At 44.4% G+C, this 19,289-nt stretch overlaps 1 protein-coding gene across 5 annotated transcripts in view; it reads left to right on the top strand.

Moving 5' to 3' along the window:
* Positions 1–374: 374 nt before the first annotated feature.
* Positions 375–19,289, top strand: part of LOC121287958 (pleckstrin homology domain-containing family G member 5-like) — a 75,025-nt gene continuing 56,110 nt past the window's right edge. Inside the window, exons 1-2 of one of the 5 annotated variants that reach the window (XM_041206123.1) lie at positions 375–760; positions 18,793–18,922. In XM_041206123.1, the coding sequence (XP_041062057.1) occupies positions 18,880–18,922 (43 nt within the window). In that variant the 5' untranslated portion in view covers positions 375–760; positions 18,793–18,879. The other 4 variants (XM_041206122.1, XM_041206124.1, XM_041206121.1 and 1 more) reach the window with 4 other exon arrangements.

The following is a 19,289-nucleotide window of genomic DNA, read 5'->3' as shown; positions in this document are numbered from 1 at the left end:
TGAGGGGGTAGAGGGGAAAGACAGGGGAGGGGAAAAAGGAATCGCATTTCCCTGAAAATAGAAGACAATGCCGCACACCCAACCCTTCTGATAGTGCCCATCCTAACTCACTTCTGGGCACTGACTGGGTCCCTGGCACTGTCTGAGTTCTATAGTCAGATGTTGTAATAAGTGATAATGAGCTCTCACACCTGGATTTTTATCAGGTCATGTTTCCATGTTATTCTGGGCCCAGGCTGTCGAGAGTTAACTCACCTGGGCACTGCTCCCAGTGCTGTCTGTATTGTTTTTTTTGTGTGTACAGGATCCTCAGACAGTGTGTGCTGTATCAGACAGCTCCTCCCTGAGAGTCACGCAGTGCTAATCGTCTCTTGTTGGTGTGTTCAGTGAGTTGTTGCCCGAGGGAGCACGGGCAGACAGTGGGGTTCCTGCTCACAGAGAGAGCCACAGCAACAGCCCAGCACCTTCCTGTTAGTCGTTTCACTGATCCAGGGCTTTAACCTGTTGAAGATTGAAAATTAAAGCAGCAATCTGATCAGAATCATCTTTATTACACTCTCCTAATCCTGGTAGGATCCAGTTCCCAGACTGTGGTGCTGCTGAACTTCTTCACTATGTATCCGTCCTGAGTTTTATTCTAATTTTAAAACTGGATGTATTTGGCTTGGCGATGAAGCAGATGCAGCAAGATCTTTAGCTAAGGCCAGCTCACCACGTTCCTGAGACTCTACCAGGCTCCAGCAAGTCCCAGGATGAAGAGGTAAGTTGCTGAATCTTTGTCTTAACAAGCACCGGTCCCCCTCAGTCTGCCACCTAGCTGCGTTAGTCGCACTCTCAATCCTGAGTCAGAAGGTCAGTTCCATGCCATGCTGAGGGATGAGACGTTAAACTGAGGCCCCGTCTGCTTCTTTGGGTGTGTGTTAAAGATCCCATGGCCACTGTTGGTGAAAAAGCAAGGAGTTCCCTTGGCATCCTGGGACAACATTCTCCTCAGATCAATTGGCCTTTCCTCTTGTGGCTGTTTGTGGAATCTTGCTGTGTTCAAAATGGCTACCACAATTGCTGGTATTACACTCACTGCACTCACTCCTTTTTGTGAAATGAATTGAGAATTTTTAATAAGATGATAAGATATAAGTTGTGTCAGGCAGTTAATGGGCTCAACTTGCCCACTCCTCTGCCCCCTCCCCGCCAGCCCCTTATCTCCCCTTCCTCACCCTTGCCCTCCCCTCACTCTCCTGGCCGTTGCTCAATCCCCACCTCTCTCTGCCCCACCTCCTCCCCTCCTCCAACCCCACTATTGTCTCTGTACCCCCCTCCCATCTTTGTTATTGGTATAGAGTTTACTTGATTTACTTCTCAATGTTCTCCATACTCTCAAACAGAATAAACAGTCAGACAATATAAAAAAAAACTAAGTAAACTCTGGACAAATAACAAAGGGGAGAGGGTGGAGGCAGGTGGTGGTAAGAATGAAGTGGAGGAAGAGGGGTGGTGGAGTGGGGGGAGGTACAACAGCCAGCTCCTGTTACATTAAAGGCTGTTCACCAGGGGACAATCTGGGGTTACTGAGATGCTGGACATGGTGCATCATTCTTTCTGATCCCCTCTTTGAGTTCTCCCTCCTCAAGTACTGAACCCTTCTCCTTCAAATCTGCCCTCATCATCCCTCTCCTCAAAAAAAACAGCCCTTGACACTTCCATCCTTGCAAACTGTGCTCCATCTCCAAACTCCTTTCCTGTCCAAAGTATTTGAATGTGTTCTTGCCTCCCAAAACTGTGGCCATCTTTCTCTGAATGCCATGTTTGAATCTCTCCAATCAAGTTTTTACCTCTGTCACAGTACCGAAACAACTCTTACCAAAGACACAAATGACATCCTAGTTAACTATCTTTCCTCGCCTTCCTTCACCTGTTTTCAGCCTATGATATGGTTGACCATGAGACTTTGACTCAACATCTCTCCACCATTGGCCGGCTGGATGGGATTGTACTTAACTGGTTTTATTCCTATCCGGTTATAACCAGAGAATCAACTGCACTGGCATCTCTTCCCACTCCTGTACTGTTACCTCTGGTATCCCCCAAGGATCAATCCTTGGCCCCCTCAATAACATCTTTTGAAAACAGAGCATCTGTCTCCACATGTACACTGACAATACCCAGCTCACCTTACCTGCATCTCTACTGTTCCTAAATTGTCAGACTGTCTGTTTGACTGCTAGTACTGGATGAGCAGAAATTTCCTTCAACTAACTATTGGGAAGATAGAAACCAGTAGACACAAACACTGTTTCCTAGCTACCGACTTCATCCCATTCCCTGGCAACTGTCTAAGGCTGAATTATACTGTTTGAAACCTTGGTGTTAGATTTGACCTGAGATTTTCCCAACCCACTCTTGGCTGGCCTCCCCCATTGTACCTTGCACAAACCTGAGGTCATTCAAAATGCTGCTGTCCATTTCTTTACTCGCATCAAGACCCATGCACACGTCTCCCCCATGTTCACTGATCAACATTGGTCCTGGTTAAGCAAAATCTTAATTTTAAAATTATCATCCTTTTCAAATGCCTCAATGGCCTCACCCCTGCCTATCTTTATAATCTCCTCCAGCCCTATTACCCTGTTCTCTGCGTTCCACTAATTCTGGTCTTTTGAGCATTCTTGATTTTAATTGCCCTGCCTTTGGCGGCCATACCTTCAACTGCCTGTCCCTAAACTCTAGAATTCTCTCCTTAAACTTCTCCACCTCACTATCTCTCTCTCCTCTAAGATGTTCCTTAAAACCTATCTCTCTGACCAAGTTTTTGCTCATTTACCCTAATATTTCTTTATATGGCTTGGTGTCAAGTTTTGTTTTATAATGCTCCTGTGAAATGCCTTGAGGTGTTTTATTATGCTAAAGGGACTTTAGAAATACAAGTTGATGCTGTTGTTGATCCAGCTGCATGTAAGACAACAAGAAGCAGCTCGAGCAAATATTTTTAGGCAGGAGTTCCCAGCAGCAACAGAATCAAACAATGGCCGTTCGCAGCTCTTTCCATTCCATTTAGGTTCTATTATTTCTCCAGGAAACATCTGTCCCCTGTTTAAACTTTCAGAGACCCCTCCTCTCAGATCCATCCCTTTATAAACATCCATCCCAAGCAACTTACTGGCAAACTGTGTGAGCAGAGAATCTACTTTTATCATAGAAACCAGTGTCAAAATACACACCCTTTCAATGTTTTGGGCATCACACCAAACCGTGTCCAAAAGTGAACAATGTGTGATAGTTACACTGAGAGTGAAAAGGGAATCTTGACGTAATTTTGATAATTGTGTAGAAATATTTGTCTTTATTTTGAGAAACCCTGGTGGTTTTTGATTGTAGCCATGGACAACGTGATCTCTTTGAAGTGTTTGCCTCCTTTGTAATTTCCTTCCCAGAAAATGTTCCCTTCCTCTCTCAGAAAAGTGGGGAGAATATCCAGAGGCCTCCTCAGCTCCCTTGACCCTGTCTGACCCTCCTCCTGTCACAGCTGGTTTGGAGTAAATCCTCCCAAGGAAATAATATTCACCCCAGACAATAGGATAGAGGGAAAGGAAGTGAGTGGCTGACTTTGAGTAGGCCGTAGGGTCCTGTTCCTCACTCGAGTACTGGTTGCTGAACAAACATTATAAAGATTCTGACGAGTGTGGTTCCTGCCCACAGAGTCTTCAGAAAGTGGAAGGAATAGACTGGGCTCCTTGGTCCTGCCAGCAGTGAGTAGCTGTTTCCCTTCCGAAGGTTGAGGTACCTCTGTTTTAGGTTGCTTTCTTTCTTGGTTGCCGAGCTGTCATATGTTGAAGAAGTGGAGTTTGGTTCCATGTCAAGCCAATACAAACTTCTCTGTAGAACCTGTAAATCAGCTGATTTTTGTGGTGTGGAAACTGGCACGTCTAAGCTGACTTCCTCAGTGACCCTGTTTAATGGGGACCAAAATTGAGATTCCCACAGTCTTCCCCCACATCATGTGCCTTTCCCACCCACGTAAGAGTGCAAGCTGGAAACCCACCAGGTTTACGAGGCTGGCAGACCCAGATGTGAGACTAAGCTCCATTGATGGCATGCCACTCTCCTAAAGGTGCCTGTGTATTTTGCAGTAGCACTTACTGTCTGTGCAACCCTGTGTACAGAAGGGGACAGTGGTTACACCCACACTCAGTGCACATCGGCAGGGACTGCCTTGTCTCTGGCTGGAAATGGACCCAGACCCCAGACCCTCAGCCTGGATATTGACTAGCCTGTCTTTGTGAAAGCCCCCAGATCTTGGGTTGTTACTTGATGCAGTTGTGGTTCCATGGATTTGGGGCTGTTGAGAGTTGAAGTGTTTTGGATATGTCTCCTGGATCTGAAAAGAGGAGACAGGGAGGGTGCAGGTTGGGCAATGAGATTGAACGATGTGATTGAGCAATGTGGTGAGCAGGCAATGTGATTGGGTGATGTGAGCAGGTCATTGAGGTGCCAGGATGGAGCTGTAGGTCTCAAACTGTAATCAGTGGGCGTAAAACCATGTAGAATGCAAATCAATGATCTGGTTTATTAATTTCCCCTCCACCATTCCCCTCCTCCCAAAGGTGTTACAGATACTGTGTGCTCTCTGGCACTTCACGCGGCAAACTATTGTGTGTGTCAGCTAAAGTGGGCTATTAAGCCATGGAAAGCATCAAAGCCAAGTCCAATCCTGTCTCTCTTTTCCACCTGCCTCATTGATGCTCACAGTCACACATGTGCACACACCCAGACACAGTTTCCAGCACTGTTGATCAGTTGCTGGGATCCTGGCTGAGGGCATATGGCTGAGATCAGATAAAGATCAGCAGAGAATGGGTTTCAAACGTGGCTACTTGTTTTTGATTTCGGGCAGTTTTACTGGCTGCCCTGACAGCTGCAGGCAATGGATCTGTCACAACCTCTGTCAATGACACAGATTTATACTCATTGCTTCAAATTCCAAGACTTTGATGAAGACTAGGAGAGAAACCATGAAGTGGGCATTAAGTGATTAGGTGACAGAATTTGGAAATCAATAATTACTGCGTAGGAGGTGAGGATTGCACAGCCCTGCTGTAACAACATTGAAATGCAATTCAATCCACTGTCTGCCCCTCCATTGCCTGTGGGTGATTGCAGAGAACTGGAGAGTCTGCCCACTCAAGCATGGCACGTTTAAATATTCCTCACCTCACTTACGCCTACGGTCCCAGAAAATGTGGCCCTAGACTGACAAATGGCAGAGGGCTGTGTTTAAGTAACACTGATTTATGAGGATCTAACAGTTTAGAGTGACAAGGAGGCTGCAGTTATCAGCAAGTTCCTTTGTGATGCTTGTGGAATCATTTTCATTTTAATTTCAATTATACAGTGCTTTGGTCTGACACCATCTGGAGTAACTGTGTTCAGTTCCAGGCATGAGACCAGAAGGAGAGGATATATTGGCCTTGAAGGGGGTGCATGCTGATTCACCAGAATGGTACCAGGCTTCAATTATGAGAACATGTTGCATAAACTCGACTCATATTCCCTTTTGGAAGATTGAGGGTGATCTTATGATAAAGGGTGCTTAAAAATGATGGAAGCTTCAATAAGGTAGATAGAATGAAACTAATTCCTGTGGTGCAGGAATCCAGAACAAAGGAGCATAACATTAAGATTAGAGTTAAGCCATTTTGGAGTGAAACCAGGAAGCACTTTTTCCACGCAAAGAATGGTGGAAATCTCCTCCTGCTGCATAAAGAAAGATTGTGGATGCTGGGGGTCAGTCAGAGCCTTCAGGACTGAGATTGTTAAATTTTTCAACTCTTTCTTGGACTCGAACGCAAGTTCTGTCGAAGGGTCATGAGGACTCGAAACGTCAACTCTTTTCTTCTCCGCCGATGCTGCCAGACCTGCTGAGTTTTTCCAGGTAATTCTGTTTTTGTTTATTGTTAAATTATTGTTGAGTAAGGGTATTGAGATTATTGTTGGGTAAAGGTATTGAGATTATTGTTGTGTAAAAGTATTGAGATTATTGCTGGGTAAAGTTATTTAGATTATTGCTGGGTGAGGGTTTTGAGATTATTGCTGGGTGAGGGTATTGAGATTATTACTGGGTAAAGGTATTGAGATTATTGCTGGGTGAGGGTATTGAGATTATTACTGGGTAAAGGTATTGAGATTATTGCTGGGTAAGGTTATTGAGATTATTGATGTGTAAGAGTATTGAGATTATTGCTGGGTAAGGGTATTGAGATTATTACTGGGTAAAGGTATTGAGATTATTGCTGAGTAAGGGTATTGAGATTATTGCTGGGTAAGGATATTGAGGGATATGAAGCGTAGGCAGGTGAATGGAATTAAAGGACAGCCATAATCTGATCAAATCATGGAACAGGCCCAAAGGCTGAATGGCCTTGCCCTCTAGCTTAAGCCCCTATACTCCTCAATTTGACCAATTGAGGTTTCCGCACATAGTCATGACGTCCACAGACACTTTATTAAATGTTGTTGGGCACACATGAATGAGTGAGGACCTCCTGTCCACGACCACAGTTTGTTTAACATGGAATAAAAGTTCCATAAGCTTTGATCAGCTTAAGTCAGTGACCTTTCCTAAATCAGTGATGAATAACTGGTGCTGAAAGGAGCTGTAAGCATGGTAACAGATAGAGTAAGTGTGTTCAATAGTGAGTGTGAGAGGAAGCTTGGAGAGTCTTTCTGACTCGCGATCTCCTGTTCACTGCTGAGTTCCACCTCCACCCCTACTCTGTACTGAGAATGCCAATTCCCCACTCCCACTGATCATTGCCAAGTTCCCTGATGTCCCACCCTCACCTCCTCAGTGCCACCCCCCAAAGCTTGTTGCTGAACCACACCCTGCCCCACCCCAATCTGTAGGCCCACACTGGGGCCTGTTGGTGCTACCTTAGGTCTCAGCTGTGGCTCAGTTGGTGGCTCTCAGACGATTGTGGGTTGAAGTCTCACTCCAAGGACTTGAGAATGGGCTGACACTTCAAGTGTAGTTCTGAGAAAGTTACATTGAGGCTCTGTTTGCTCTCTCAGGTGGATGTAAAGGATCCCATGGCACTATTTCAAAGAAGAGCAGTATCCTGAATAATATTTTTCCCTCAACCAGCATCATTAAAACATTACCTTGTCATGATCATATAATTGATTTTGGGAGATTACTGATATGTTTCCTATATTGCAAAAGTGACTACACTTCAAAAAGTATGATAAAATGCTTTGGTGCCTCTCAATGTCGTAAAAAGCATTCTATAAATGCAAGTGTTTCTTGCCTTATGCATGATGCCTACCTGACACGGAAATGTTGCCATGATGTTTGGGGTTCTTTGTTGTGGTTCATTCTCTGTTGGTTACCTCAGAGTGAAAACCCAGGAGGCTGTGATTCTGACACTTCCCAAAGTTGTAACTTTAACCTCGCCCCTCAAATGTGGGTGAGATGGCACATTTGCCCCAGATAGGGCAGCTTATTGATGAGCTCTCACTATGGAGAAACTCAGTGTTAGAGTGGGGGCATGGACCCAGCTCAGCTCCTGTTGTGCTAATGATGTATTGATGGAAAGCCTAAATGGTGTCAGGCGTATTGTCCAGCAGCAGTGAAAGCCTTGGGTTGCAGTAACAGTGAGATGAGGCAGGTAGAGAGAGAGAGAAATGGACTTGGTAGAGCTACAACACTGTGTGGGCAATTCCAACGGGATTATCCTGCATCTGTTGCATTGCTGGTTGGACCAGAATTTTATCCATGGCCTTCGCCTCTTCAGTGAGTGATCACACAGTAATGTCAGTCAAAGGACTCTCAGCACTGACAAAGTATAGCAAGGACTCCTACTACTTTCCTAAGGAATTGATCTGGTGATGACACAACAGGGTCCTATTAGAGCTTGGAGACAGGATCCTGATCGAGTCCATGGCCTGTTTCTCCCAGGGTCTGTAACAAAGCTGACCCCGGTCTTGCGTTGACATGTGTTTTTGGTCTGAATTGATACCTGCCGATGAGCAGGTTGGGGAGTTGATTGTCTGTGTCACTCATCATGGGGTGTTTATATCATTTTCTCACTTTCCTTCCCTTTTACTCCTTTCTCCCCTCCTGACTCTCCCACAGAGGTTCAAGTCCCTTCCAGTCCTGGAGGTGCTGACTCTCACTGGGGTTCAGATCCCCTGTGTCCTCTGCTGTGAGAAACTAGGTAGTGTAAAATGTTTTGGGTATTGTGTCTGGTCTGTGAGCTGCTCAGTGCCATGTAGTGTCAGCCCAGGCTGCAGTCAAGGTCATGTAGTACTTTGTCAACCCAATACATTCAGTGAGAGCAGCCTGCCCCAGGGGCTGAAGGCACAGAGCTAACTGACACTGCACATTATGATTTATCCTGTTTCCAATCTCTCAGTCTTTCCCTTTCATTCCTTCTCCCTTTTTTTCTCTGCCTTTCTTTTACTGTTTCTTCCTGTCTATTTTTCGCAGTTGTTTTCTCACTATCGGTCTATCTGTTTCCCTATATCTCTCTCTTTTTGTCTGTTTCTGTGTATCTTACTGTTTCTCTCACCCCCTCTCTATCTGTTTCTCTTCCTGTCCCTGACTCCTTCATTCTTTCTCCTTCTTCCCTTTCTCTCCCTCTCCGTCTCTGTTTTATTCCCTTTATCTTTACACACTGGATAAATGGTGCAACTTTAACAGCAGTACACTCAATAGCAGAACCACATGATGATATGGAATTTAAAAGGGCTGGCAAATTTCACAAAAACCTAGACTGTGACAGACCAAAGCAGCCTTATGGTTACTGCTATTCTGTGATGCATTCATTTATTGCTTTTGAGTTTATATCAGCTACAAAATTTACTGTTAATTCATACAAGCAATCAGCATTAGAGGACTGAAGGGTTTGTAGTGATGTCGAATTGCTGGATGATTGTTCTGTAATCACTCTGCAAGATCACAATCGATTTCTGAATTATTCACAGACCAGCAAACAAAAACCCCTTTTACTTCCAACCGCATCTGATCCTGATCTCACCCAATATCCTTTCACACACACTTTCCAGAGGTCACTGGACAGTGACCAGAAACAGAAACCACAGAATCACAATGTTAACGGCACAGAAGGAAGCCATTCGGCCCATCGTACCTTCACCAGCTCTCCAAACGAGCGTTATGACGTAGTGCCAATGCCCTGCCTTTTCCCCATGCCCTTGCACATTGTTTCTATTCAAATAATCATCTAATGTCCTCCTGAATACCTCGATTGAACCTGCCTCCACCACACTTCCAGGCAGTGCATTCCAAACCCGAACCACTCGTGTGAAAAAATTTTTTCTCACATCATGTTTGCTTCTTTTGCAAATCACTTTAAACCTGTGCCCTCTCGTTCTTGATCCTTTTATGAGCAGGAACAGCTTCTCCCTATCTACTCTGTCCAGCCCCCTCATGATTTTGAACATCTTTATTAAATCTCCTCTTAGCCGTCTTCTCTCCAAGGAGAACTGTCCCAACTTCGCTAATCTATCTTCGTAACTGATGATTCTCATCCCCGCAACCATTCTTGTAAACCTTTTCTGCAATCTCTCCAATGTGTTCACATTCTTCCTATAATGTGGGGCCCAGAACTTACACAATACTCCAGCTGAGGCCTAACATGTGTCTTATATAAATTCAGCATAACCTCCTTGCTCTTGTACTCTATGCCCCTATAAATAAAGTCCAGGATACTATATGCTTTATTAACTGCATTTAGTCTTCCTGCTCTGGCACCCCCTTCAAAATTTCATCCCTTATTTTATGTTGTCTGTGCATGTTCTTCCTACCAAAATGTATCACCTCACACTTCTCTGCATTGAATTTCATCTGCCACCTATCTGCCCACTCCACCAACTTGTCTATGTTCTTTTGAACTTCTACACTGTCTTCCTCACAGTTTACAACACTCCCAAACTTCGTATCATCCGCAAACTTTGAAATTGTCCCCTGCGCACCAAGATCTAGGTCATTAATATGTATCAGGAAAAGCAAGGGTCCCAATACCGACCCCTGGGGAACTCCACTGCAAACCTTCCGCCAGCCTGAAAAATATCCATTGACCATTACTCTCTGCTTCTTATTTTTCAGCCAATTTTGTATCTGCCATAAGACCATAACATGTAGGAGCAGAAGCAGGCCATTTGGCCCATCAAGCCTGCTCCGCCATTCAATGAGATCATAGCTGATCTGATAATCCTGAACTCCACTTTCCTGCCTTTTCCCTATAACCCTTGATTCCCTTATTGATTAAAAATCCTGGCTGATTTCCCCTCTCCCTTACCCGGGTACCACTAAACAGTGATTTGAAGCAGGAACCCTGACTGATTTCCCCTCTCTCTAACCCAGGTCACTGGGCAATGATCAGTAGCAGGAACACCTGCTACTGTCCGCAAGAATGACCCAAATCTCCCTGTCGCTTGCCATTTTAACACTCCACCCTGCTCTCTTGCCCACATGTCTGTCCTTGGCTTGCTGCATTGTTCCAGTGAAGCCCAATGCAAACTGGAGGAACAACACCTCATCTTCCGACTAGGCATTTTACAGCCTTCCGGACTGAATATTGAATTCAACAACTTTAGGTCTTGAGCTCCCCCGTCCATCCCCACCCCCTTTCTGTTTCCCCCTTCCTTTTGTTTTTTTCCAATAAATTATATAGATTTTTCTTTTCCCACCTATTTCCATTATTTTTAAATATTTTAAATCTTTTATGCTCCCCCCACCCCCACTAGAGCTATACCTTGAGTGCCCTACCATCCATTCTTAATTAGCACATTCGTTTAGATAATATCACCAACTTTAACACCTATGTGTTCTTTTGTCCTGTTGTTTATGACATCTTTTGATGATCTGCTTCTATCACTGCTTTTGCCTACAACCACACCACCCCCCTCCACTTCTCTCTCTCTCTCTCTCTCTCTCTCTCTCTCTCTCTCCCCCCCCCCCGCCCCCCCAAACCCCGGGCCAACACCTTAAACCAGCTTATATTTCAACTCTTTCTTGGACTCGAACTCAAGTTCTGTCGAAGGGTCATGAGGACTCGAAACATCAACTCTTTTCTTCTCCGCCGATGCTGCCGGACCTGCTGAGTTTTTTCAGGTAATTGTTTTTGTTTTGGATTTCCAGCATCCGCAGTCTTTTTGTTTTTATCAGTAGCAGGAATCCTGACTGATTTTCCCTCTCCTTAACCCTGGGCTGATTTCCCCTCTCTCTAAACTTCTGACAAAAGAATAAAGATTTTCATTTATATAGTGTCTTTCATGACCTCAGACATCTCAAAGTCCTTTACACCCAGTTAAGGTCTTTTGAAGTATAGTCACTGTTGTAATGTAGGAAACATAGCAGCCAATTTGTGTGCAATAAGATCCCACAAACAGAAATGTGACAATGACCAGATAACCAGATGTTGGCTGAAGGATAAATATTGGCCAGGAGATCACAGGGAATGCCCCTGCTCCTCTTCAAAAAGTGCCCTGAGATCTTTTGCATCCACTTGAGAGGGCAGACAGGCCTTCAGTTTAATTCTCATCCAAAAGACGGCAACTCTGGCAGTGCAGCACTCTCTCACAACTGTCCCTTTGATATTACAGCACTCCCCCAGTGCTGCCCCTCTGACAATTCGGCAGTCCTTCAGAACTACCCCTCCACCAGCTCAGCAATCCCACAGCATTTACCCCTCTGCCAGCTCAACAATTCCACAGTATTTACCCCTCTGATAGCTCAGCGCTCTTTCAGTATTTACCCCTTTGACAGATCAGTACTACCTCAGTACTGTCCCTCTGACAGCTCAGTGCCCCCTCAGTACTATGTTGGGAGTGTCCCTTAAATTTTTGTGCTCAAAAATGGACTGGCTTGGGCTTGAATCTGATGGCTGTTTATTCACATTGTGTTATGACTCACACACAATGATTAGCCATTTGGGCACAATACCAAAGGGCAGTATCCCAGTATTGGAGGAAGTGTGAGCCTCCACCTTCAGGAAAGGAGGAAGAAAACTGGGATAACAATGGAGACTAGAGCTTTAAGCTCAGCATGAATTTAGTAGTGGAAGGGTTAAAGGAGTAGAGTGCTTGGTCTGTGTCTGAGCAGGTCATTCCTGAGCAGATGAAGCCAGACCTGGCGGCTGAGGTTGGGCCTGTTTGCAGAGCCAGTTGATGATATTCTTGGTGGACTGAATTACTATGAGAGAGAACCCTGCCAAGAGCACAATATTTATGCAGCTGTCTGTTCCCTCTCCAGGCTGAGCTTTGAAATGGTTCCATTCTTATCCTCCAGCTGCAGGTTCGGGCTCTGAGTTACAGCCCATCAATGGGAGGATTTATTTAATGCTTTGGTTAATTATAGGATTTCTAACATTCACAGACCCGCCTCGAGTTGCAACCTGTGCAGCCTGTGTCTTCCGCTATGAATTTTGCTTGAAGCTAAGTCAAAGCCCAGTTTGTCCCTGCTCACTGAGACTGTCACTGCAGACAGTAGATCCTGAAAGTCACACACACACACTGCTCTGATCAATGACACTACTTTCAACTAGTTACTCCAAACTGCGAGAACGGTGTGTCTCAGGATGTCTACAGGCCCTCTCCAGCCCTGTATTTCCAGGTGGGGGCTGGAAAAGGTTCTGGGTGTTTGTTCAACCGAAACTCTAGCCACTCCCCTGCTGATATTTGCGGTGGATTCCTGGAAAATCCAATCCCACTGAATGGGACATCCAGCTAAAGTGATGATGTCATGAAATGGACATACATTCCAACAAACACTTCACTGGATTACATTCCCAGATGTATCAGTAATTCAAGCTAGCTCAGTGTTGGAGGGAGGGCAGCAGTTGATGTAAAGAGCGCAGCAGGTTCTTTGTGAAGGTTTATTTCTCAGATGATTTGGGTCACATTTCTTCTATCTGCTGTTGATTATTGGACCACCCATCTTTTGTTGAGACTGCAATTCCCCCTCATACCCGAATCGCACAGCAGAGAGATTGGACAGGATTTTTTTCCTTGTGGGTTTCTGAACCCTGCTGTCAGGCAGAAATGTGGGTCAGAAGCTCCCCAGTGTGTGTGAGAAACAGTCACTCACCTGGTTTTCCTTGGGGCAGCCAATTAAATGGCCAGAGGATGGGATCAACATCCAACTAAAGACCATGGGCAAGCTCTTGAAACTGGGGGGACAATCATGGCCTTCCATATTGAAGGGAGCAGCAGGATGCAATGGAAGGTAAGTAAGGGAGAAGGCACTTAAAAATTGGCGTGTATTCTCTGCAACTTTTTTGAATTTAAAATTTTAAAAAAGGGTTTTGCAGCCAGACCATCACTGTGGGAGGAGGGGGGTGGGTGAGATGTAGCTTGTTGGGCAGCCTGTTGCTGTTGCTGCTGCTGCACCCAAGGAAGCAGGGAGGCCTGTGTGGAGTGTTGCTCCCTGGACTGGCACTAGGAATTCACTTGCAGGTAGTTAAACTGCCCACCACCATTTGCAGGAATCTGGAGGCCAACTGAAGATCCCAGTTGGCCTACTTTATTTGACCTTAAATGCCCCTTAAGAAGCCATGTTGGCTACCTCCCCACTGCATGCAGGCAGGTAGCCATGTTGTTTCTGCACCTCCCCCCACCCAATCCTTCCTCAAGAAAAATGGCCTGGGGGCAGGCTGGAGCTGGGGAACTGGCATGTCAGCCAGCAGGGCTGTTTTTAGCTCCCACCCAACTCTGATCCCAGCCCCAGTGGGGGCTAAAAATCAAGCCCAAAGAGTTTCGCATTATGCATTCCCTTGCATCTTATTTTTGGAAAAAGAGTAGAAGGAAGAGCAATGGAAGCAAATTAAACAACCAACACTCATTACTGGAGTTCCTACACCACAATATACAGAGCAAGGCCCTCCAACCCCCTGTTGCCTAGGAGCAGTGCATGTGGAGATTGACCTTCCCAAAGGAAGCCTTCAGTCAGCTGGATTTTTAAAATTTATTCATGGGATATGGGAGTCACTGGCAAAGGCAGCCTTTATTACCTATCTCTAATTACTCTTCAGAAGGTGGTGCTGAGCTGCTATCTTGAATACGGTTGAGTGGCTTGCTACGCCATTGCAGAGGGAAGTTAAGGGATAATCACATGCATTGGGCCTGAAGTCACATTAAGCCAGACTGGTCAGGATGGCAGATTTAGTTCCCTGAAGGACATTAATAAACAAAATGGGTTTTTACGATAGTTCAGTGGTTTCAGAGTCACCATGACTTATACTAGCTTTTTTATTCCAGTTTTATTAAGTAATTGAATTTAAATTCCCCGGCTGCCACAGTGGGATTTTTCAGATCTTTACTGCAGGTCTCCAGTTTACTGGACCTATAACATAACCACGATGCTACCATATCCCCTCACATGCTTTTTTCTGATCCTGCCAAACCGGGCAACAGAAACAATCTTTACTCTGTATCTAACCCATGCTGTACCTGCCCTTGGGAGTGTTTGATGGGTACAGTGTAGAGAGAGTTTTGTTCTTTCTGGTTGAGGGGCTACTAACCGCTAGAGGGGCTTCTGACCACTATGAGTTAGGAACACAAATATGCCATTTAGCCCCTCAAGTCTGTTCCACCATTCAATGAGAATGTAGCTGATCTGAGACCTAGCTCCATATACCCTCTTTTGCCCATATTCCTTGAACTTCTGGCTAATAAAAATCTGTCAATCTCAGTTTTACGATTAACAATTGATCTAACATCAATTGTGGAAGAGAGTTCCCAACTCCTACCACACTTTGCATATAGAAGCATTTCCTACTTTCACTCCTGAAAGGTCTGGCTCTAGTTTTTTTGACTGTGCACCATAGTTGTAGACTCCCCAAAAAGTAGAAATAATTTATTTCTATCTACCCTATCGATTCCTCTTAATATCAAATCACCCTTAATTTCCTAAATTCCAGGGAATACAATCCTAGTTAGTAATCTCTCTTCATAAGTTAACCCTTAGAGTATCGTTCTAGTAAATTTATGCTGAACTCCCTCTAAGGCCAATATATCTTTCCTAAGATGTGATGGTGCTCCAAGTGTAGTCTAACCAGGGCTTTGTATAGCTGAAGTATGGTTTCTACCCCATTGTATGCAGCCCTCTAGATATAAATGCCAGCATTCCATTTGCCTTTTTGATTATTTTCTGATATTTTGATGATCCATGCACCTGGACCTCCATTGTTTATAGTTATTCACCATTTAGAAAATACCCACGCTCTATCCTTTTTAGGTCCAAAGTGGATGACCTCACATTTTCCTGCAGTGAACTTCATTTGCCACAGTTTTGCCCATTCACTGAATCAATCAATATCTCTTTGTAATTTTACATTTCCTTCTACACTGCTTACAATACTGCCTATCTTTGTGTCATCAGCAAATATGGGTATATCCACATCATCTAAGTTGTTAATGAATACAGTAAATAGTTAATTCTCATGGAATACCATTAATCACACTCTGCCAATTAGAGTACCTGGCCTCATTCCTACTCTCTGTCTCCTTCCACTCAGCCAATTCCCTAACTAGGTCAATAATTTGCCTTCAATTTCATGTGTTTCAACTTTAGCTAACAGTGTCTTATGAGGGGCTTTTCAAATGCTTTCTAGAGGTACATATGAACAACATCCGTGAACATTCCCCTATCCACTACTTTAGTCCTCTCTTCATAAAATTCAATTAGATTCATCAGTTATGATTTATGTGTACCCTTTACATATATCAGCTCTCTCTGAACAACTTAAAATTTTCAAGGTGTTCAGTCACCCCATCCTTAATTATAGACTTTAGCAATCTCCTAACAACAGATATCAGGCCAATTTCCTGGAGTTTCCCTCAGTTACCCTTCTTAAATGCAGAATAACATGCATAATTTTCCAAACTGAAAATCCATGCTGAATCAAGAGGACTTTGCAGATGCCCTGGCATCCAATATTCTCACCTATTTCTTTTTAAACTCTGGGATAGAAACTATCTGGCCCCGGTGATTTGTCACTCTTTAGTATTTTTCTTTAATGCAATACTGTTACTATGCTTTTGTTAACTTTGTCCCTGATTCAATAATAGATTCCTTGGAATGTCTGATAGGCCGACCTCTTCCTCTGCTGTAAAATACTGATGCAAAGTAATGATTAATATGTTTGCCATTTCTTTATTTTCATTAACAGCATCACCGTTGCTAGTTTTCAAGGGTCCCTGCTTCTGACCAACCTCTTTTTCCTCATGTATTTGTAAATGTTTTTGCATTTATTTTGATACCTCTTGCAAGTTTCTTTTCGTACTCCTTTTTGTAGCTCTTGCTCTCTGCTTTGTCACCCTTTTCTGCTCTTTGTATCTTTCCCGTTTGCAAGGACCAGTGCTGTGTTTTGCTTTATCTTTTGGTTTTATGTTATTTCTTACCTCTTCAATTGTCCATGACTTTTTTTTTTGCTGTAGAACTCTTGTCTTATAGGGGTATAAATTGGTTCAGCATCACATTAAATCTTCTTTATGAACACCCCCCCAACTAATCTTTTCTTTTATTCACAAAGAGAGTGGCCCAGTTTACTCTGAACAGTCTCTGTCTCATCCCATTTTGAAGTCAGTCCTTCATATACCTAGATTCTGAGTAGCTGTTTCATGTATCCCCTTTTCAACCACTACGTTGACCTTGATCACATCGTGATTGCTATTTCATAAATGTTCAAGCATGTTAAGTTTTTAACTAAATCTGACTCATTACTAATTCAAATATGGCATGCCTCTTGTTAGTTCTAGAGCATATTGTTTCAGAAAACTATCCTGGACGCACTGAGTCTATGAACAAAGAGATTTTCTTATCTGTTACAAAACAGAATGGCAGATCTTAATATAGCAGAGAAAAGCTTTAAGTAGATTATTAAATGGGACAGGAGGTCCCTAAGGTGAGGTGTGTGGACTGCTTCTACAGTCCTCAGTTCAGAACTTGTCACAGCAAATGGGAACAAAGGGCAGGATTTAAAGGACATTCTCGGTTGCCGTATTTTGACATTATGAGTCCTATTTCTCACTTCCTCTTTGGCCCTGACACCAATTCCCCCCACCTCACCAACCCTCCAAGGTAGATTTATGGCCGTGTTCTGCTGCATTGCTCTGAGACTCCTGTCATGTGAACTAAAACAAGGGAAGATTTTGAAGCTGTTTATTCAGAGAGAATAATCCTAATTTTCACAGCATCTTGAGAGGGAGATAGGTTGGGGTGAGGGTGAGGAGGGGACTGTTATCCAGCAATCTATGAACTGCATTCCCTATGCATGAGAAAAGGACTCTCAGCAAATCATCTCATCAAGAAGGAACAGTGGATTAAACACTGAATGGTCAACTATGACTGGCTGGGAATAACAAATCTTTAGGGGAAGTGGCTGTTTCAGGCTGAATTTGTGAGAGGTTTTTAATGGTGGCAGAATGCCCAGCTTGTTAGCAAAAGAGCTTCCAGTTCTCCTGAGTTAGGTCGAAGACCTCACTAAGCATTAATTGTCACATTAATTGCCCGTTGCAAATGGGGTATGTAACCAACAGCCTCATATGCTTCTGTTAATGTGACTGCTCAAACTGGCAGGTAGACAATATGACAACTGAAACTGAGATAACATGGGTGTATTCATTCTGATAAAGGGCTCTAGGCACAAGTGAGAACAGTGATTAACTGTAGCAATTCCCTCAACTGAGAGGAGACAGGGATGCCCCAAGTCTATTCTCCATTTTCAGTAAAATTGCTGATATAATTTTCAGCTCATCCGGAGGGGAAGAGAGCCGATACTTTTTGAACATCTTTCCCTCTTCCCGCACACAGACATTGACACACATAAATCTTGAAAAGGAAATATTGGCTCTTGAATAGCTTATAGTTCTGTCTTTGGCATGCTGCCCCATTTTTCGATTGCTGTTCTGTGTTCCCTGATCAGTGTTTACGTACTGCTCTCTGTTTGACATGCTGCTGCATGTTTGATGTGCTGCTCCGTGTTTGGCGTGCTGCTCCGTGTTTGGCATGCTGCTCTGTGTTTGACGTGCTACTCTGTGTTTGACGTGCTGCTCCATGTTTGGCGTGCTGCTCTGCTTTTGGGATGCTGCTCCATGTTTTATGTGCTGTCCCCTGTTTGACATACTGCTCCATGTTTGACGTGCTGCTCCGTGTTTGATGTGCTGCTTTGTGTTTGGCATGCTGCTCTGTGTTTGACATGCCACTCCATGTTTGATGTGCCACTCCATGTTTGACATGCCGCTCCGTGTTTGACGTGCTACTCTGTGTTTGACATGCTGCTCCATGTTTGATGTGCTGCTCCATGTTTGACGTGCTGCTCTGTGTTTGACATGCTGCTCCGTGTTTGGCATGTTGCTCCGTGTATGACGTGCTGCTCTGTGTTTGACATGCTGCTCCGTGTTTGGCGTGTTGCTCCATGTTTGACGTGCTGCTCTGTGTATGACATGCTGCTCTGTGTTTGACATGTTGCTCTGTGTTTGGCATGCTACTGTGTGTTTGGTGTGCTGCTGTGTGTTTGGCCTGCTGCTGTGTATTTGGCGTGGTGCTCTGTGTTTGGCGTGGTGCTTTGAATTTGGAGTGCTGCTCTGTGTTTGACGTGCTGCTCTGTGTTTGACATGTTGCTCTGTGTTTGGCATGCTACTGTGTGTTTGGCGTGGTGCTGTGTGTTTGGCGTGGTGCTCTGTGTTTGGCACGGTGCTCTGAGTTTGGCGTGCCGCTCTGTGTTTGGTGTGGTGCTCTATATTTGGTTTTCCTAATAGTATCCCCCTTTCTTTCAGGTGTGTCACCATGGTGATTGTCAGGAGATTAATAACCAAACCCCATTGAATCTCTGTGCATCCTGTGACAGCAAAATCCACGACGTGATGCACTTTGACCGGCACATCCGCTTCGACCTCCCACCTCAAGGTCAGCCCTTCACTCCCATACTTCTTGCTTTCACCTTTTCACTTCTCACTTTCTCTGATTTTCCATGTTTCCCTGATTTGGTTGGCAAGATGCCTGATGCTGGTCGCAGTACCATCAATATCAGAGGATGCAGATCATGGTGGGTGTAGGACCATGATCCACCAGGTGGAAGCAATAAGTCCCTGTGGGTTTCCCAGTCATCCTGTGATCCAGTCACATAGTGACCCTGTCACCCAGTCACTCAGAGATACTGCACCAGATGTGACACCGACCCACTGTCAGGCCGGCTCCTGTCTGTTTCCAGAGTGAGATTCTTGTAAGCATTTCTCATCCTCTCCTTTTTTCCTCAATCTCTTCCTCTTTATTA

Source organism: Carcharodon carcharias, chromosome 15 (genome assembly GCF_017639515.1).
Source record: "Carcharodon carcharias isolate sCarCar2 chromosome 15, sCarCar2.pri, whole genome shotgun sequence".
Classification (NCBI taxonomy): domain Eukaryota; kingdom Metazoa; phylum Chordata; class Chondrichthyes; order Lamniformes; family Lamnidae; genus Carcharodon; species Carcharodon carcharias.
This window is presented reverse-complemented; position numbering and strand designations above follow the sequence as displayed.